This window comes from Protomyctophum parallelum, assembly GCF_964188405.1.
Source record: "Protomyctophum parallelum genome assembly, chromosome: 9".
NCBI classification, from domain to species: Eukaryota; Metazoa; Chordata; class Actinopteri; order Myctophiformes; family Myctophidae; genus Protomyctophum; species Protomyctophum parallelum.
Genome location: NC_139706.1, coordinates 15135001 through 15153796, shown reverse-complemented (window position 1 = coordinate 15153796; position 18796 = coordinate 15135001). Strand labels below are relative to the sequence as shown.

The following is an 18796-nucleotide window of genomic DNA, read 5'->3' as shown; positions in this document are numbered from 1 at the left end:
GGGTGTTCTGAGTCCAATTCAGCAGTAATAATTCTTAATCCTCCTCTGAGCTTGCTCCGTTACTCCGTTCCTTCAAGCTATTAATCACTGTAATTGCCGGAAAGCCCCCCCCCCACCCCTGTTCTTATACTGCTCTCTCTCTTTTTCTCTCCCCCCCCCCCTCCCCCTCTGTCATTATCTCTCTATCATGTCCTATCTCTGTCTCTGTGTGTCTATCTCTCTGTTTGAACAGGTCAGCTCCAGTTCCATGTCTAACCATTATTCTCGGGCTCGGCACAGCTATAATCCTCTACAGTGTTCCCCCCCCCCCCCACCCATGTTCAGGCCTATATACTGCTTCATGCGGGTATACAAAAGAATTTATAAATACAGGCTTTGTTTGGACAACTCAGCAGCAATAAAAACATGTCATGAACCACAGCTGTGATAGAAAAGTAGCCTCCTGGACAACAGTAAAACATAACCCCCTGAAATGCTTTTGCCATGTATCCCCCCCCCCCTCCACACCACCAATACAAACTGACTGCAAAAATAACAATAATACAATACAATAATAGAGAAAATATATCATAAATGAATACTGAAATCAGATATAATCATTAAGGAACGTTTATGCATGCACCACATAGTGCTATGTAAACTCTTAATTTCCATTTTCCAGCCATTCAGTTGCAACCCCCCCTAACCCCCCCCCCCCCCCCCCCCCCCCCCCCCCCCAAATAAAAAATATATAGTTTTTTTAAATAATTTGGCGACCCCCCAAAATTATTGAGAACCTCTGGGATAGGATACTGTATCAGTAATGGTAGCCTACATCAGGGCTACTGCTCAGGGGCCACTCAGCGAAATACCAAAAGTCCAAGGGCCGCAAGCCCAAATAATGTTGGTCCTATATTGGATTTTTTTTGTCCGTGATTTTCTAACACACTATATATAATGTATAGTATAATATAGGCATATATATACTTGAAATCATCTGCCTATACAGCTGGCTTCAGTCAGTGGCTGACAAACACAACAGAGAATCATGAATATCTTCCAGTGACATTCAGTCACACTTTCAGTTGTCTATCCAGACCCTAGATAGACAACTGAATGGTCTCAGTCAATGTCCTGTGACGTATGACTTATACGATTTGGACAGATGCAATGTGTTCATATCAGCTATACGCTTTTGGGTACAGCTCCAACAAAGGAAAGCAAGAAACATGCGATTCGATTCATACAGCATGTTCATAATGTACTCAGTTAACTAATGGACTTGATCAAGTCCATCGGCGATATAATATAATTCGATCTCAGGTTTTAATCTGGCCTGAAGTGTAACGGCTCTCCTGAAGATCTTCTGGAACGCGGGACTGGAGAGGTAGTAGAAAACGGGATCCAGCGTGCTGTTGAGATAGGTCAGGGTGATGGCGATGTAAAACGCCGTGTTCAGATCCTCCAGGTCGGCGCAGCCTTCCGACTGAGGCCTCGTCTCGCTCTCGATCCAGGTCAGTATCTTGATGACGTTGCTCGGGAGGTAGCAGACGACGAAGACGGCCACCACCGCCAACATGAACCGAAGGGCCGTCTTGATCTTGGCGTGTTGACCCAGCCGTCTCCGTCTCAGGCGATCGACGACGCGGAACGTGCAGTAGAGTATCACGGCCAGCGGCAGCCAGAAGGAGAAGACGAACACGGACCTGTGCCACGTCAGACCGAACCCCTTGGACTTGGGCTCGCCTTTGATCAACTCGCCCTCGACCGTGAAGCTCTCGCAGTGATCGTGAGACTCGGTGGCGTTGTCGTCCTTTCTCGGCATGACCAGCAGGTGAGCGGTCATCGAGATGGTGAGCGCCCACAGTCCGGCCGCGCAGCACGCCGCCTTGCATATGCTCAGGGAGTTGACGGGGTGGTGGGGGTGGACCACGCGCACGTACCTGTCCACGGCGACGGACATCAGGAACAAGATACTCCCGCTGCGGTTCATGGCCAGCATGAAGAGGTTGACGTTGCAGAACGCGTCTCCGAACGTCCACTTCATCCCGGACAGGTAGTAGCTCGCGCGGAAAGGCAGCGCCACGATCAGCAGGAAGTCGGCCAGCGTCATGTTGAACAGGAAGACGGTGCTGCTCGTCCACGGCTTCAGGTGGAAGCAGAAGATCCACAGAGCCAGGCCGTTGGCGAGGACGCCCAGGATGACCTCGGCGATCAGCACCGGAGGCAGCAGTTGGACGAGCAGCTGTTCGTTGAAATGGCAGAGCATTTCTCTCTCTTATGTCTTTTTTGGTTTTGTTGGCTGCAGCAGCAGGTCCAGGAAATAACCTCGTGAAGACTTTATTGCATGTCTATAAGAGACTGGGAAATAAAGCCCTCCCACTCTGCATGCGGCTCTGCTGTGTTTGTTTGCTCTGTGTGTGTTTCTTCTACTCCTGTGTAGTCGGTCAGACCGGCAGGCAGAGGTTGTGTGTCAGGAGGCTGAGCTGTATGTACACCTGAATCCACTGAAGCCTTATCAAGATTCAAGACTTTATTGCCATGTCAACAGAGTTGATTGGAATTTGTTTCAGTGCACTAAAAACATACATACGATACATACACATATTCACATCACATAATCAGACAGAACACGATAGGGCTTGTTATCGACAATTTTTTTATTTACACTCGGGGCAAAGTATAGGCAGTTTTATTGAGGGAGATCATGAGCTAGCATATAGAGGAGAACAATCGTAAAACCACCGTGCAAAAATGACATACAGCATGTTATTTAGAAGCATAAAGGCAGGCCTCTCCCCTGTGCCCTCTCTCCCTCTCTGCTGTTCTGCTCTCCGTTCTGGAGTAGTATAGTAACTAAGAACATAAATACTTTAGGTAAATTTTGAGGTATTTGTACTTCACTTGAGTATTTCCAATGCTAATAGCCGATCTACAAGCTCACAATGTGTACACAGCGATGCAACGTATTGTGAGCTTGTGGATAGTAGCTAGTTTAAAACCTATTTTGGGGCGGGAACCCCTTTTGGTGTTTTAAACATTATGTTATAATTTAGCTATTGAAAAATAGCAGATCTACAAGCTCATAGCGCGCCACCGAGTGGTGCGCTACAAGCTTGTAGGTCTGCTATTTTTGAAAATATTCATTTCAGAAAACTGGAGTAATTTTACTCAAGTACATTTTGAATTCCAGACTTTTACTGCTGTTTCTAAAAAATAAATTTCTTGTCTCAAAACCACATTTTTATACAGTCTCACAAGTGACGACAGAGGCTTGCACTGGGCAGTGGTACTGTTACAAAGAAGACAATAACTATAGCCCAAAGTGAAAAGAATTCACACAAAGAAGGGCCGGGGTCAACACTCCCTTTTAGGAGGGCGAAAGTTGACCATGCAAGCATGTTTATGCACCTGGCTTCATTTTAGGGTGCAGCACAAAATAAACTGCGGACCAAGAATTGTTTCTGGAACACTATACATTATTAGTAATTTATTTAATATTTCCCTGAACCACAGGCTGTGTTCATTTGTCCCTGTAGGTTGTTTAATTGTCAATAGCTGTTTTCTTCTTCTTTGCATATTTAGGTAGGGTATGTGTAAGAAAGGGTTAAAAACGAACCCCATGGGACATTTATTTTCTTGGAACCTGGCAGAATCTTAAAATAGACCCTTCAAAATAAACAAAATCAACCCTAGTATGCGCATGGACCCCCGTTCCATCTAGACTACTAGCTGTATACTGTAGGCCCGCAGACTTCCTGAAGGTGGATGTTTCATATTAATATTATTGTAGAAGCCATTTCACTGTGTTTTTTTATTATTATTTCTGTTATTATTTAGTCTTATTAGCCTAGAATATTCTGTAGATACTTGGTTAATTGGGTTATTGGTTTGGGCACAGACGGGCACGCCTTCCCAGGCCTAGGGACAGCCTGTGGGGGGAATTCATGCACCTTGTGGATACATGGTTTTTACCAGTAACATGGAAGACATTTGTATCATGCACTTTACTTGAAATAAACGCAAAGCAAAATGAATGCACCAAGTGGACAATGACGTTCTTCCTAACTGCGTAGACCTAAACCCAAAGAATGGGTGCATCAGTGAGTTTGTTATGGAAAAGGTTGAAAGCTGACAAACTAGCACTTACAATTATGTTCGTTTGTTGTACAATCTCTAGGGCCCATTAGGCTCCCTAGTTTTGGGATTGAGACTGCATACAGAAGTCCATGTATAGAATGGTCAATTAAGAGAAACCAATGTTCGACAGGATGTTACACATGGAGATAAATGGTGAGGAGCTGGTGAGGAGCCGCTCCCCTGTCTCCAGTCTCCCAATCACATACAGACAGATTAGGAAGAGGTCATGGTGGCATGGGACACAGGACACATGTATACACAAGGAATATGCCTATGCTGTGTATAGAGCACCGAAGTCCTGATCCAGTCCAGTCACTCGCTCGTCCCCTCGATTCCCCTGGTTCACGGAAGTAATTTCTCCATGGAGAATAACATGGGGTCATCTTAAAATCGTTTCATATAAGCGTTGTGGTCCAAAAATAAACAAGCTGTCTCTGCGTTATTGAGGTGTCTCTGTATCGTTTGCGACCAGTCAGTTGATTCTTCATATCCATATGAGTGCAACGGCCTGATGACATGTTTATTTTTCAAACACAGTTCTTATATGAGGCGGTACAATGCAAATAAAAAGTACATGAACCTGTGGATGTGTGCCCTCTACCGATATTGACGTCAGACTTCGGTGCTCTATAGACCAATTTACAAACATTGGGACAGGGCACACGGGTGACTGTTTAATGTAATCAATTCCCAACAGATCTCCAAACCTGTTGTTTTGGGGAGCACTGGTTTCAATCCATTCAACCTCCTCTTGTGAGTTGGCTAGTGAGATGCACCCTAGGAGACATATATTATACTTCAAAGCGCAACAGTAGGCAGTAGCGCACAGAGAACAGCTGATATACAAGCTCACATCGCATCACAGATGCGACTCTTGTGAGCGTAGAGGTCTGCGTGTGCGACACCATCATGGGACGAAGCATAAATTATACTTGATGAGCTGCAGGTGCGCGTGCAGCCGTGCACAAATAGGCTCTGCTGCCGTTATCATGAGCGCTGCGAGCGCAACCTCCCGTTCTTATGGTGTGGTTTTGAGGACAACTGCTTTGAATTGCTATTATTACAACCGAAACCAATGGATTATATATTTCAAGAGTGCAGAGAGATCACAATAAAAATCCTAATCGTTCTTCCTCCAGAAAAACAGCAACTGAGAGTTTGATGGGGCATTTTTATAGGTATTTCGGTAGATCTGTTATTTTGTGAATGAATTGTCATGGGCCCTATGACTTAAATCTTATGCCCTTAAATCTTATTCATCATTGGGTATTTAAAGGTATTTTTCTAAAAGTATTTCATGCTTAAGGTATCATATTTGTATTGATCATTCTCCTAAAGTATTCTTGTTAAAGCTAAGTATTAATCTTTATAGTCTAAAAGGTTTAAAACCATTGTGTTACAGGCTCTCTGCCTTTTTGGTGCAGAGTATTTATTGTAATTAGATTACTTTCAAAAGTATTTTTTTACAGTTCCAGAGTTTCAGCTCTGGCTATCGAAGTTATTAAATACAGTCCTTTCTAAATTATCATTACTATATGGAATCTTTAAAATATTTCCATACATTTTTTACGCGCGAGTGCAGTTAGAACTTTTCCATTGCATCTTATGCGAGCACATGCTGGTGCTTATCAGTGTGACTGTCACGTTTAACCAAACTGGCAGACGCAAATGCAGACACGACAAGGAGGGCAAAGTCCAAGGGTGTTTATTCAAACAAAAATGATGAGCTTGTAGATAGGCTACTTTTCAGAAAGCTAGCAGGAGCTGGCTAGCAGGTAGGCTGGCAGGCAAACAGGCAGGCAACTGAGGCAGGAGGAAAGGAAGGAAAAGGCAAGGAAAAAACCAAAGTCACGGAGAACTGTGAGACGATCTGGCAGCGTGCGGCGAGGAAACCAGGGCTTTTATGGAGTGGTGGTGATGAGAAGATGGCAGGCAGGTGAGTGAGATTGGATGATCAGAGCCAGGTGTGCCAATCTGGAAAGCCAGGAACCAAGCCTACCCACACATGCTCACACATAGACAGACAGACTAACACAAATAGACACACACAGGTCACTGGCAGGGGCCGTCACAGTGACGTCGTCTGATAAGTCGTCCATAACGTTAACACAATGGCGTGCACGGTTCACAGACATTTAGAGGGGCAGGTGCTCAAGTGAAAAAAAGGGCACCTTGTGCAGCGTGTGGAACCGGCCGGTTGCCTTATAGTGTGGTACGATGCGTCAAAAAAACAGCTCCCGTAGGATTTTTGTGCTAAAATTGATTTTTTTGCAGATCTTGGTTCTATAGAGTCCAAACTATGAGAAAATGATGGGGTTCAAATTTTCCCGACTCCCACCCCGTTTCTGGGGGGGTCATCTATTTGGGACCTCCCAGAACAGTATGCCAGCCAGTTAATGTCCGATTTTCATAATATTATAATTGTTTTGTATGTTTTAAAACATTCTGAGTTGATTTCTTAAACTTTTAAAGTGGTCAGAAGAATCTTTTTTGACTTTTGGTAGGGGTGCTTCCTCACCTGGGACCTCCCGGACTGACCTCTGGGCCTATAAGTTCTCATTACATTCCTCGCTCTGCTCCTGTTCCAGAATAACGTCAAATTAGATCATAAATGAAGCATAAAGGTATTTGTAGCTGGGCTCTGATATAAAAAGAATAGTAGTAGCCAATACCAGGGGTCTTCCACAGGGGGCCCATGACCCCTAGGGGGTCCTCAGAGTTACTATACAGGGGCCCACCAAATCATTGTGGGATAGGAACTTTTATTATTATTTTTACATTAAACCACTTGAACCATATAGCATCCCTTTTCCAAAGAGAACTTTAGCCAACAATAGCTGATCTACAAGGTTGTAGTTTGAGCTTGTAGATCAGCTATTTTCAAAGTAAGGTGCCTCAGTGTAGCAAATATTGCTGCTAAATAAAGATCAGCCAAGTGTGAGATTTATAGGGGCATAAATAATATATTAAGAAGCTTTTTTATCAAGAATTGATCAATGTCACCATGGTCCACATACTGTACACTGTACAAAATAAATAAAAAAGAGCACTTTGCTAGTGTCCAGAGGGCAAGGGCAAGTGGTGTCTATCTGTGCACGCCACTGTGTACTTACAACCAAGTTGCATGGCTGAATTGGATTATGATCCCCCAGGCCTAAATAAATGTAATTGAAGGACCACATGGTGTTGCCTCCTTTATTTCACATCCATTTAGAACTATTGAAATGGGCACTCTCCAACAGGATAGAGGACGCCAATCTACAAGCTCACAGCGTGTCGCATTGTGTAGATCTGCTATTTTGAGTTTGACACATTTAGCTTTTTTACTTTAGTACTGTATATGTTGATGGCAATATGTGTGTGTGTAGTTTTATTCAAGTATGATTTGTAAAAGGCAGTAATAAGAGACCTTTGTAAAATGTAAACGAGTATTTTTGTATTGTTATACTTTTACATTACAGTTTCTCCCTACTGTGAAATGATTCACCAGTATACAACGCAGTGGGATTATACACTGTGAATATGAGTCCAGCTGCTAAACAGGAGATCATCGGTTGGTACAGTAGCAATTATGGGATTGCCCTAAATTAAGGTAAATCCCCACATTGGAACATTGTGATAGTCTATTTATGACAAATGTGTTCGGGACACCTTCGCTTGGGAGCCCCCTGTGTCACAAAAAACAGGCACAAACATTCCTTTGTCCCAGTCTCCATTCGCACACTGAATGCTGCTGTGGGTAGATCTAGTATATAACCTTATGATGAGCACTTTTCACTTTTTACTGTATTATCTCGTGCCTATGTCTATGCACATGCACTTTTATGACCCATCGCATAGCACTTTAAACGCCTGCACTTTAACGGTTGTGTGCACCTCTGTACTCTGGTATCCGCTATGTGAACTGTTTGTTTGTTTGTACTGTTTCATTCATTGTTTAATGTACTGTCTATGCTGCAACCCAATTTGCCCTTCGGGGACACTAAATAAACTTGAACCTTGAGATAGTGGGTTTTGGTCTTGCGGGAGAGAGTTTACTCACAGGGTTCGAGCTGGCAACCTTGCGGTTACCATCCGGCCACTCTCTACCCCCTGAGCCACCGCCCCCCCCCCCCCCCCCCCCCCCCCCCCCCAGGTTGTACGTTGCACCTCTTCAGCGTTTGTTTCAGAGAACCATGAGTCAAGCTGCAGCAAATCCCTCTTCATGCCACAAGGGGCTCACACACACACCTTGAGGAGAAACGCAACCCGACAACAGATGGTGCGAAGACACTTCCATGCTGATCCAGCATCGTTTCAGCCTGATCATCATGAAGGCCTCACGATGTCTCAACTGTGGCAGGATTTGTGGTTCCTTAATGAGGCTTCATCATAGTCATCTACAGTGGCACTGTTGCCAACAAAGATAAACACTGACAAATTCACAACAGAAGGAGAGTGAGAGAGAGAGAGAGAGAGAGAGAGAGAGAGAGAGTGTGTGTGTGTGTGTGTGTGTGTGTGTGTCAGCAAGCTATTTATTGTTTCTGTCCAGGATTAGTGTCTTTCTCCAACACTCACAGTGAGCTGCTATTTCAGTTCAGCGTGAGGTTAATGAATGCGCGCGTCTGGTAGAATATTACTCAGCTGTCTCCGAGAATACAATCACAGGAATTATAGGAAGACCGAAAGAACGTGAGTGGAAGTGAAAGTAGAACAAAAATACAGACCAGAAAGTGAGAGTGTAAAAGGACTGCAATTGAGAGATGGGGTGTGGGGGGGGGAGTGAGAGAATGATTAATGTGGAGTAGAGGGCTGTTATGTTACATCATCATTGCCCGCGTTGACCTCAGCTAATGAAACAATCTGAAGTAGCCTACTGTGCATTTCATCACAACGCGGACAAATTATATTGTCTGTTCGTCCATAGCTGATGCGATTGTGAAAAGCATATAGTGCAGATAATTAATTGCACACCGACAATAGCCGAGCTACAAGCTCACCAGGTGCTGCTGCTGTGCGACATCTTGTAAGGTTGAATTCGGTGCACAAATTACAAATCAGAGTACTGGAGCACACATGTATGCACATTGGAGCCCTTTTACTGCAAGCGAAGACTATAATGTCACGATGTGTCTTCATCTGATTCTATCGTGCTATACCAAGAAAGCGGAGCATATCACTCACTCCAGTTCTTAATTCCTTACACTGGCTCCCTGCGTGTCAAACAATTGATTTCAAATACTACTGTTTGTCTTGGTCTAGAGCCAAAATAAATTTCTTTCTGATCTTGTGTGACACCATGAACCAACCAGATCATCTGGGAAAGGCCTGCTTTTTAGTTTTCATGCAACAAACTCCCAGAAAACTGCAGGCCTGCTGCCACTCATTTAGAATTATTTTAAAACACAACTAAAGAAAGACCTTTCTGTTTGCTTTTATTAGTTTAGCAGTTTATTGTGTTTTTTCTGCTTGATGTTCTGGTGTAAAGCACATTGAATTGCCCCGTTGTTGAAATGTGCTACAGGGCCTACAAATAAGTATTATTTGTTAGAGGGCTACAAATAAGTAGACCTATTATTTGTTAGAGGGCTACAACTAAGTATTATTTGTATGTATGTATTTGCCTTGATTTGTTTAAAGTCCTTATGTCAGACAGTTGACTAGATTATATGAATCCAGAAGCTAGACAACATTAATGTCACTGCAAAGGAACGCAAATACAAATATATATATACTGTACATAAATAACATTAACCAAGTTAACCACCACACATGTAACATAGAATCAGCTCTAGTTACAATTTAGGCATTTAGCAGATGTACACTCTTAATCCAGAGCGATTTACAGAACACCCCATGGTATCAAATACATAAACATAAGTAAGAAGAACCTAACAGTAGAATATCTGATTCTGTATACAAACTATTAGTAGGTTATAGGGTACAGTCAGACTTTGAAGATATGGGGGTGCCATACCCCCATCAGAGTTGTGTATTCTGTGTTCAGGCAGCAACCGGGAGCCAATGGAGGGAGCGGAGAAGGGGGGAGACATGAGAGCCAATGGAGGGAGCGGAGGAGGGGGGAGACATGAGAATTCTGGCTGGTTGAAGACCAAGCATGCTGCAGCCTTCTGGATCAATGAGAGGCTTAAACAACCCAAAACTAAAGCAGTGGTGGGGCTCCCAAATGGTCTATACAGGTCCTTGAATTTAAAAAGTTTGAGAAGCACTTCTCTGAAGGATTACTTTAACTGTACCAGATACATTCCTAAACTTAGGCTACCCTAACCCTTAGGCTACCCCTACAATCCCAATGTCCCAATTTGTATGAAAATGTGGCCCCTGACAGACATATGGACACGCATCCATTTAGATGCTGTGAGTTGGTCGCCTTATTGGACCCCATTTGATATACTGTACTGTAGTGTAGTGAGAAAACTAATTTCACCCCTTTACATGTAAACTTGTGATGTGACACAAACTTGACTATTGTAACTCCCTCCTTACTGGCCTATCGGCATGTGCACTTAAAACCCATTTTGGGCAGGAACCCCTTTGGTGTTTTAAACATGTTGTAATTTAGCTATTGAAAAATAGCATATCTACAAGCTCATAGCGCGCCACCGAGTGGCGCACTACGAGCTTGTAGGTCTGCTATCTTTGAAAAATCGTGATTTAGAAGATTTCTTTTTTAATTTCGACGTCAGGCCTAAATGGGTTAAAGGTCTGCACACTGGTTTTCAACCCTTATTTGCTGTTCCAACATTTCAATCACAATTATCTTCAGGAATTAAGATCTTGTGATTGAAACATTTAACACAAAAACAAACAAGTCCAGCTGAGAAGAACCAGTGTGCATACATTTTTTTGGTTGACCATCTCCCTTCTACACAGACTGGTGGGTGCCAGCCAGGCTACAGAGGCTTCAGTTCACAAAGGGACACAATGTGTGGCAAATCTGCAATGTGTTCATAAAGGCGTCTACAATCACATATAAATTTGTTCCAACCAAACTCCCTTGGGATTCGGGAAACTTTGTGACAGCTGCTGAAAGTTGGGGTACCATTATCAAGACAGAAAAAATCCAAATTTCATTATACTTCAAGTAGCATTTGACATGTCAAACTAGGGGGTTTTCCTGATTCTGAATCCAGTGCAAGCAATAGTTTTGCACAAAAAAAATAATACTTTGCCTAGAATTGCCCATAGCCATCATTACAAATGAGGTTAGCGCACAAGTGGCTATGGCCAAATTTAGCCCAATGAGTATTTGTGCAAAACTAATGCTTGGAATGGATTCAGCATCATGCAAACCCCTAGTTTGTCACATGCTACTTGAAGCATAATGACATTTTGCCTTATATTGGTTGTTAATGGTACCCCAACTTTCAGCAGCTGTCAAAGTTTCCCACGGTTCAGTCAGACAACTCAAGGAGGATGTAATATATATATTTATTGATATAGGATAATCAATGCAATATATTTATTATGGTTTGGCGATGTATTGGATCTGCTTTTTAGGTACTCAGGTCAAGCGCATCAGTCCCGACCATAGGGACTCTGAATCCCCCGTACCTAAACAGTAGATCCAAAACGGCAGGTGGTAGCTGGGGTGGAGGTGGGTGAGCACTTTGTATACAGCAGCGCACAGTATACAAAAGCAGCAGCAAGCAAGCAAGCAGGAGGATGAATGCAAAACCTTCAGTTAAAGTAGCCGGTATGAGAGATTGGGTGAGCGTGTGATTGGCTGAGTGAATCATGTGGATGAGAGCCTGATGCTGCGGTGGTCCAATTAACGGCCGGCGCGCTGACTGAGGTTCCCTGACTGAACTTGCTCTGCGCATGTCTACGACAGGCGCAAATGCTCATGAGTTGGATTGGAAGAAATGTATGTGATAGACACCTTTATGAACACATTTGTGAAGAAAGCTAATGGTAAACATTTTATTTGCAGATTTGCCACACATTTCGTAAATGTTCTTTAACTAAAAGTAGGTACAAAAACTGCACTTTTCCTTCAGCCAGAAGATAGTTATTTTAGGCTATACTTCATTGCACGTGCTCTACCTTGTGCGTCTCTTACCATTATGTCAAGGTAACATTATGTTACCTTGACATAATGGGACTCCACATTTTGGTACTGTAGCTTTAGAGTTGATTCCGTTTAGAAATTGATATTCCAAAATAGGCTCATCCTTGACGGATTACACTGTGAAACAGCCATGCAGGTCTCAAAGCCACTCTTTTAGATTTTTCGCAAATACCATCAGTTAAAAAATAATAATCATGATGAATGAATCATGATATTCAAATAGTGAAAACAGGAACTCTATATACAAGTTTTGTAATGTTGCATACAGCATTGGCAGAATATACTTTGCATTATTTTGTTTGTGCCAAAAGTGATTGAGGCCCGCGTTTCACTGGGAAGTGTACGAGGAGACAATTTTGGTTGAGGACATCCAACCAATTTACACCATGCCAAGGGCAACTACACAAACTAAACTACCAAAAGTGAGAACAACCAAAATGACACACAGGAGACAGTGATAGAAGCTACCAGGCATATAGTTTACTTAAAGCAGCAGGCAGGCATGGTACAGCGTAAGCAATCTGAAAGCATGGATCAAAAATCCTCATGAAACTCCCTGATGAGCCCGGGATCGAGGATCGCCCACACCGGGACCCAGGAGCGCCTTTGGGGTCCCCGCCCGCCCCAGACAACCAAATACTGTGTCCTGTGTCGACGTCGACTCCTCAGAATCCGCTCCACGGGGTAGGCCGGCCGGCCACCGACGACCCGATGAGGAGGTGGTGCCGGTTTTGTTGTTGCCGGGGACATGGCGGCCATCATGGGACAGGCGGGGCCCAGCGGCTTCAGACGAGACACGTGGAAGACGGGACGGATGCGCCAAGACCGGGGCAAGAGGAGGCGATAGGTGACGCGATCGACCCTCCTCAGGACCCTGAAGGGACCGATGGACTGCGGCGCCACTCGCAGGGGGAACTCGGAGGTGGAGACGAACACCCTCTGACCGGCTTGGTAAGTTGTTGTTGTTGTTGGGCGAAGATGCCGCTGCTGCGCCTCATGGCCCTGAGAGGAGGAATGAAGCAGGGCTGGTCGGGCCTGAGGGGAGAAAACCACACAGCAGGGTTATTATTAACCATTCTGACCTGAGATCAGATTCTAAAAATGTCTTCTACATCCTGACAATTTTCTGAAAAAGCTATGTTTATGTCAGTGGTTCTTCGATTTTTCAAAAATAGCAGACCTACAAGCTCGTAGCGCGCTATGAGCTTGTATATCAGCTATCTTTCAATAGCTAAAGCATAACATAATGCTTAACACCAAAAGGGGTTCCCTCCCCAAAATGGGTTAAGAGTTAACCAACTGAACATTTTAACATGTTCATACAGTATTGCGTTTACAAGACCATCAAACTAACAAACAAACAATAAATAAATAGAGAAAATTAGTTTTAGACTGAATCCTTAGTTGGAAGCAACTTAATGCTGGATGCCGTTTTAATTGATTTTATTATACCAACCCTCGACAGCACCCATAAATCCAAGCAGAAAGGTCTGATCGTCTGATTACGTTAAACTCAACATTCAATCCAATCCACTTTATTTATAAAGCACATTTTTATACAACAAGGTTGAAACAAAGTGCTGTACACAAATAAATACTAAAAAAGCAACAACAACAGTACATAGACAGGGCACATAAGGACACAATGCAGTGGAAGCAGTAGCCCTAGAACGGCTCTTGTTGTTACATACAGTATGTACAGTATTTCACATACAGAGCCATAGAACACGCTCCTTGATTTGTGGTAGAACTTTAACATGTGCGGCATAAATGTGATAAATGCTCCGTTTGTACTCACCCATTAAATTATTCCAAAGACGTGGAGTGAAAAATGGTCCTCTAGTTTTATATCCATGTGAAAGTTCTGGCACAAAACGCGTATTTAGTGAATTATCTCCACTTTTTCAAGAGATGCACACGGACGCCTTTCTCTCCGGCGAGGGGGGGCACGGGAATATCGATGAACCGATTTTAGATACTTCCTGTTGTTTACCAAAGACGTCATCACAAATTGACCGGAGAAACACAAAAGTTTGCGGTCACACAATTGGCAGGTGGTGTGATTAATTACCCAGCACCTATCGCAAAGCACCTGCCAATTGTGTGACCCAAACTTTTGTATTCCTCTAATATAACTCTAGATAAGACCTACTTTTCGGCTACATGCTGTGCCTAATGTTTCAGACATTACAATCTGCGAAGTTAGTAGTCCACATGCTTACATCACGTCACAATGAGGCACATTGTGAGCTTATAGATCAACCATGTTCAATTTCTGAACTTTTTTTAATCTCCCCTCGAATAAAACAAACACCAATAAAAACTAGAACACTAAACAAAAATAAAAACGACACTAGCAAACCCACTTTGACTTAACTAAAACACTTAACAAACTAAAAAATAACTGAAAAGTAATAACCGTGCCATGCAGGGCTGTTGTTCGGGCCTTTGGGGAGGAACCAGAACCACACAGGGCTGCGTGAGCCTTTCTCCAGGCCTGCTTGCAACCGTGGAAAAACATCTGGGCATCCGGAACCCCGACCGTACTCTCCTGCTCCGGGGAAGCGAGAGGCTGGTAGCCATACTGGATCTCGAAGGGCGAGAGACCGGTGGCGGACAAGCGCAGGGAGTTGTGCGCGTACTCCAGCCAGGTGAGATGCTCGCTCCAGGAGGAGGGGTTGGACGACACGCAGCACCTCAGTAGGGTCTCCAGGTCCTGGTTGATGCACGCTTCCTTCGGGCTGTTCGACTGAGGGTGGTCTCCCAACGACATGCCCAGGAGGGAACCGAAAGCCTTCCAGAACCCGGACGTGAACTGGCTTCCCCGGTGCAGCAGCACGGCGTGGGGAATGCCGTGGAGACGGAAGACGTGCTCGATGACCAGCCGGGCCGTCTCCTCGGCCGACAGGAGCGCGCGCGCCGGGATGAAATGGGCCGCCTTGGAGAACTGGTCCACCACGATCAGGATGGCGGTGGAGCCCTCGGACGGCGGGAGACCGGTCACAAAGTCCAGCGATATGTGGGACCACGGGCGCGTGCCTGTGGTCGACAGCGGACGCAAGAGACCCGAGGAGGAGGGGTGCCGAGGGTCCAGGGAGCGCGCCGCCGTCAGGGGCGGCTGACGAGCGGTCGTCTGGCAGAGGTCCGGGAGGGAGGGCCGGCCAGGTTTCAGGTGGGGCGCCGCCACCGTGCGCAGCCGCCTCTGTGGTGCTGCAGGGCAGCGGGACTGTTTGGCGCCGCTGGACAGCAAGGACCTTGTGGTGCTGGGGGGCTTCAGCGGAGCTAGTTGTGAGCACCGGCGTGGCGGCTGCAGGGAGCCTCGGGCTCCGAGCTTCACTCCATATATGGCCAGGCGAGTCCCTTCAAAGGGTGACTGGATGTCCAGTTTATCCCGCGGAGGCTTATTACTGGCTTTAGAGGGTGGAGGGCGGGCTGGTGATGAAGCTGGAGCAGCAGAGATGTGGGACTCTCTGGGTTGTATAGCCATCGTTAGCGCCTTTAATTGTGCTGTGAGGTCCTTAAGCAGCTGATCACTTTGCCTAAGCATTATGCCTTGATTTGAGATGAGCTGAGCAAATAATACTGTTCAAAACTCAGGAGACGGTGGTAAAAAAAAAGGAAAAAAAAGTAGAAGGCAAAATGAATAAAGTCAGGCTGGCAATGCAAAAAATACAATAATACTAAATAGTCAAAAATAATGCTGTCTAGACTGAAACTAACCTAGACAAGAGAACTTCAACTCTGTAAAGAGCAGAGCCAACTACAAACAAACAGAGCTTTAAACAGGTGAAGACTGTCAAACTAATAATCACAGGTGACACTGATCACCACAATGCAGTCTGATCACACCCATAAAGAAAGAAATGTCTACGTTGCCAGGGAGTGGAAATGTGAGGTCAGTAGGGATTCAAACAGTTAGTCCATGAGTCTTAGCTTTATTTGTAGTTGTTACATCACCACCAAAGAGGACCAGGTGTTATTTTGTGCAAAAGCCATTATTGGCTATTTTCCCTACCATAAGCCCTCAATGAATTGAATTGAATTGAATTGAATTGCAGTGTATTGAATGGGGCATTGGGGTGTTGTGCTAATTTGCTTATTTCCATTGCTCAATATATTCTTTTAATATAATCCTCTCTTCATAATGTAAATAGTATCCCAAGTGGCACACTTTACTACTTATTTCGATGGCAATAAGCAAATTAGCACAAAAACCCAACCCCCATTGAGGGCTTATATTAGGGGAAATAGCCAATAATGCACTTTTGCACAAAATAACACCTGGACCTCTTTGGTGGGTGGGGACACAACTACAAATAAAGGTAAGAAAGCCGTCTAGTCCTAAATTCTCCTTTAAATATGCAAATAACTTTCCAGAATCAAAATTGGAAAAAGTCAGAGTCAACCTCCTTATTTCAACCTGTCATTTGTGTTTTAAACAAATTAATATTTGATATCAATCAATCCATAAATAAGAAAATACTGTGAGCAGGCAACACGTTTGTTTTACCTTTTTATACACCATTATACAAGTCAAAACTAACTAATGAGTTTGTTTCGAATATGACACAGTTTGAAATACCAAATGATCAGTTTATCAAGTAAGATGAGTTAGTTATGTGGAAGTGTTTACAGAAAGTGGGGACCCAGATGGCAGAGGGAGTGGTAATGGAGCGATACATATAGATATTGAATATCCGCTTGACTAACACTTAGAACTAAATGAAATAAGAATGTCGACTCTGGCTTTATCCAATTTTACTTCTGGAAAGTTATGCCAAATTGGGCATATTTTCCGGTATAATGCCTAATTTGCATTTGTGAAAAAACACAATAAATCATTGTCTTCATGCATAACCATTTCCTATCCACCTAGGTGAAAATATCAAAGTGTGATACATGATAAAGCTCAAGGTTTCTTTATTTTGTCTCCCAAGGAAGAAATTAGTCTTGGACCCGCTCTGCAGCATACAGATACAATACAATACAAAACAATACACAATACAAGACAACAAAGGCACACAGTGACCCGTACAACATTAAAAAAACCACACACCAAAAAAAAAAAGAAGGAAGATCACCTCATAACCTTCGATCCCGCTACCCTGTCTGCCGGGTCTGCCCTCTGCAAGGACACTGTTGAGTGTGATTGACAGAGGGACAAAGGAATGCTTGTACCTATTGTATTTGCACGCATGGACCTCGTATCTCCTACCTGATGGCATTAGCCGATACTCAGGGTATAGTACATAGGAGGGGTCAGACACAATTTTCTTAACCAGCTCCTGGGGAAGGGTCATCATAGTATTTACTTATTGGCCCTATAAACAATTTAATATAGCTATGCACACTCATTTGGAAATCATAGCCCAATTTTTGGCTCTGGCTGGCCAGCCAGCCTAATGGTACGAGAGGCTGCCTGGGTCCCAGGTTCAATTCCCTACCCTGGCAATGTGTATCAAGACACTTAATACAATTACATTTTTATTTTGACCAATCTGTGTGGTAGAGTATGTTAGTGAAAACAAACTGCATTGGTTGGTCTGAACTCTGAACTAGCTGCTCTTCTGTTGAGAAATGTAGATCCTGTGCCAGCAGAAGCACTTGTGCAGTAGACCCATATGGTTCAAATCCAGGGTAGAATAGCAATGTTACATGCGGTAGTGCAGCTACACATCAGGTATAGGTCAACCTCCACTTCGGACTACAAGGCAAGCTCACAGAGCTTGTTTATCTGCCACTTTTGATATTAGGATTGGACATGTAACAGTACTTTATCTAAAGAAAGTGCCAACTAAGAAAGTGCCAACAGGTAAAATGCTCAACATGATTTATTTGGTATTGGTAGACAGGTGATGGCATGATGGTGAATGATGATTGAAAAGGAAACGGTAACAATCAGTACTACTACATACTAATACACAGGAAAGGAACAGAAGACAGAACTTACTTAATAATGCATCATACTGGACACAGACATGGAGGGCAACCTCTATCTACAGAGTACAGACAAATGTTTGTTTTAAGCATACTACGAGGGCCTATATAGCCTACCTCAGCTGTGACAAATTAGGCCATCACCAGACCCCACCCACATGGGGAATGAAGTGGAATGATTCTCTGCCAAACACCCACTCCCATTCCCAGGCAAAGAGGGGATTTTGTACAGCCGCCCCATCAATTTTTTAATATATACGGTATATATATATATATATATATATATTTTTTCTTTTGCAGCTTTCACCTTTATTTTATAGGGACAGACAGTAGACAGTCGGGAGTCGAACCCACGGCACAATGCCAGACTGGCTACCGGCCAAGGTGCCTGGACCGCTGAGCCACGGCCCAGGCCTCAAATTGCCTACAACATGACGTAAGCATATCATCCGGCTCCAGCCCGGATCATATACCGAAATGAAATGGTGCCCAGGCTAGACAGGGCCACTTGGGGGGGGAAGGTCCGGGGGTCGACCAAGAGGGTGGAGCCAGCCAGTGGACTGGTGCCGGTGGGGCGCCTGGAGGTGAACTGTTGCTGGATGGAACTTTACCAGAGGCACCACTGGAGCTCACAAAGGAGAGCGGGTGCTGGAGGGAGGTTGAAAGCCA

General features: G+C 44.2%; 1 protein-coding gene across 1 annotated transcript; it reads right to left on the bottom strand.

Moving 5' to 3' along the window:
- Nucleotides 1–1252: 1252 nt before the first annotated feature.
- Nucleotides 1253–2248, bottom strand: LOC310864442 (hydroxycarboxylic acid receptor 2-like; the record flags this gene model as incomplete). The annotated part of the gene is made up of 1 exon (XM_083773131.1): nt 1253–2248. The coding sequence occupies one exon, from the start codon at nt 2246–2248 to the stop codon at nt 1253–1255; it is 996 nt and encodes a 331-aa protein (XP_083629257.1).
- Between the last annotated feature and the right edge of the window lie 16548 nt (nt 2249–18796).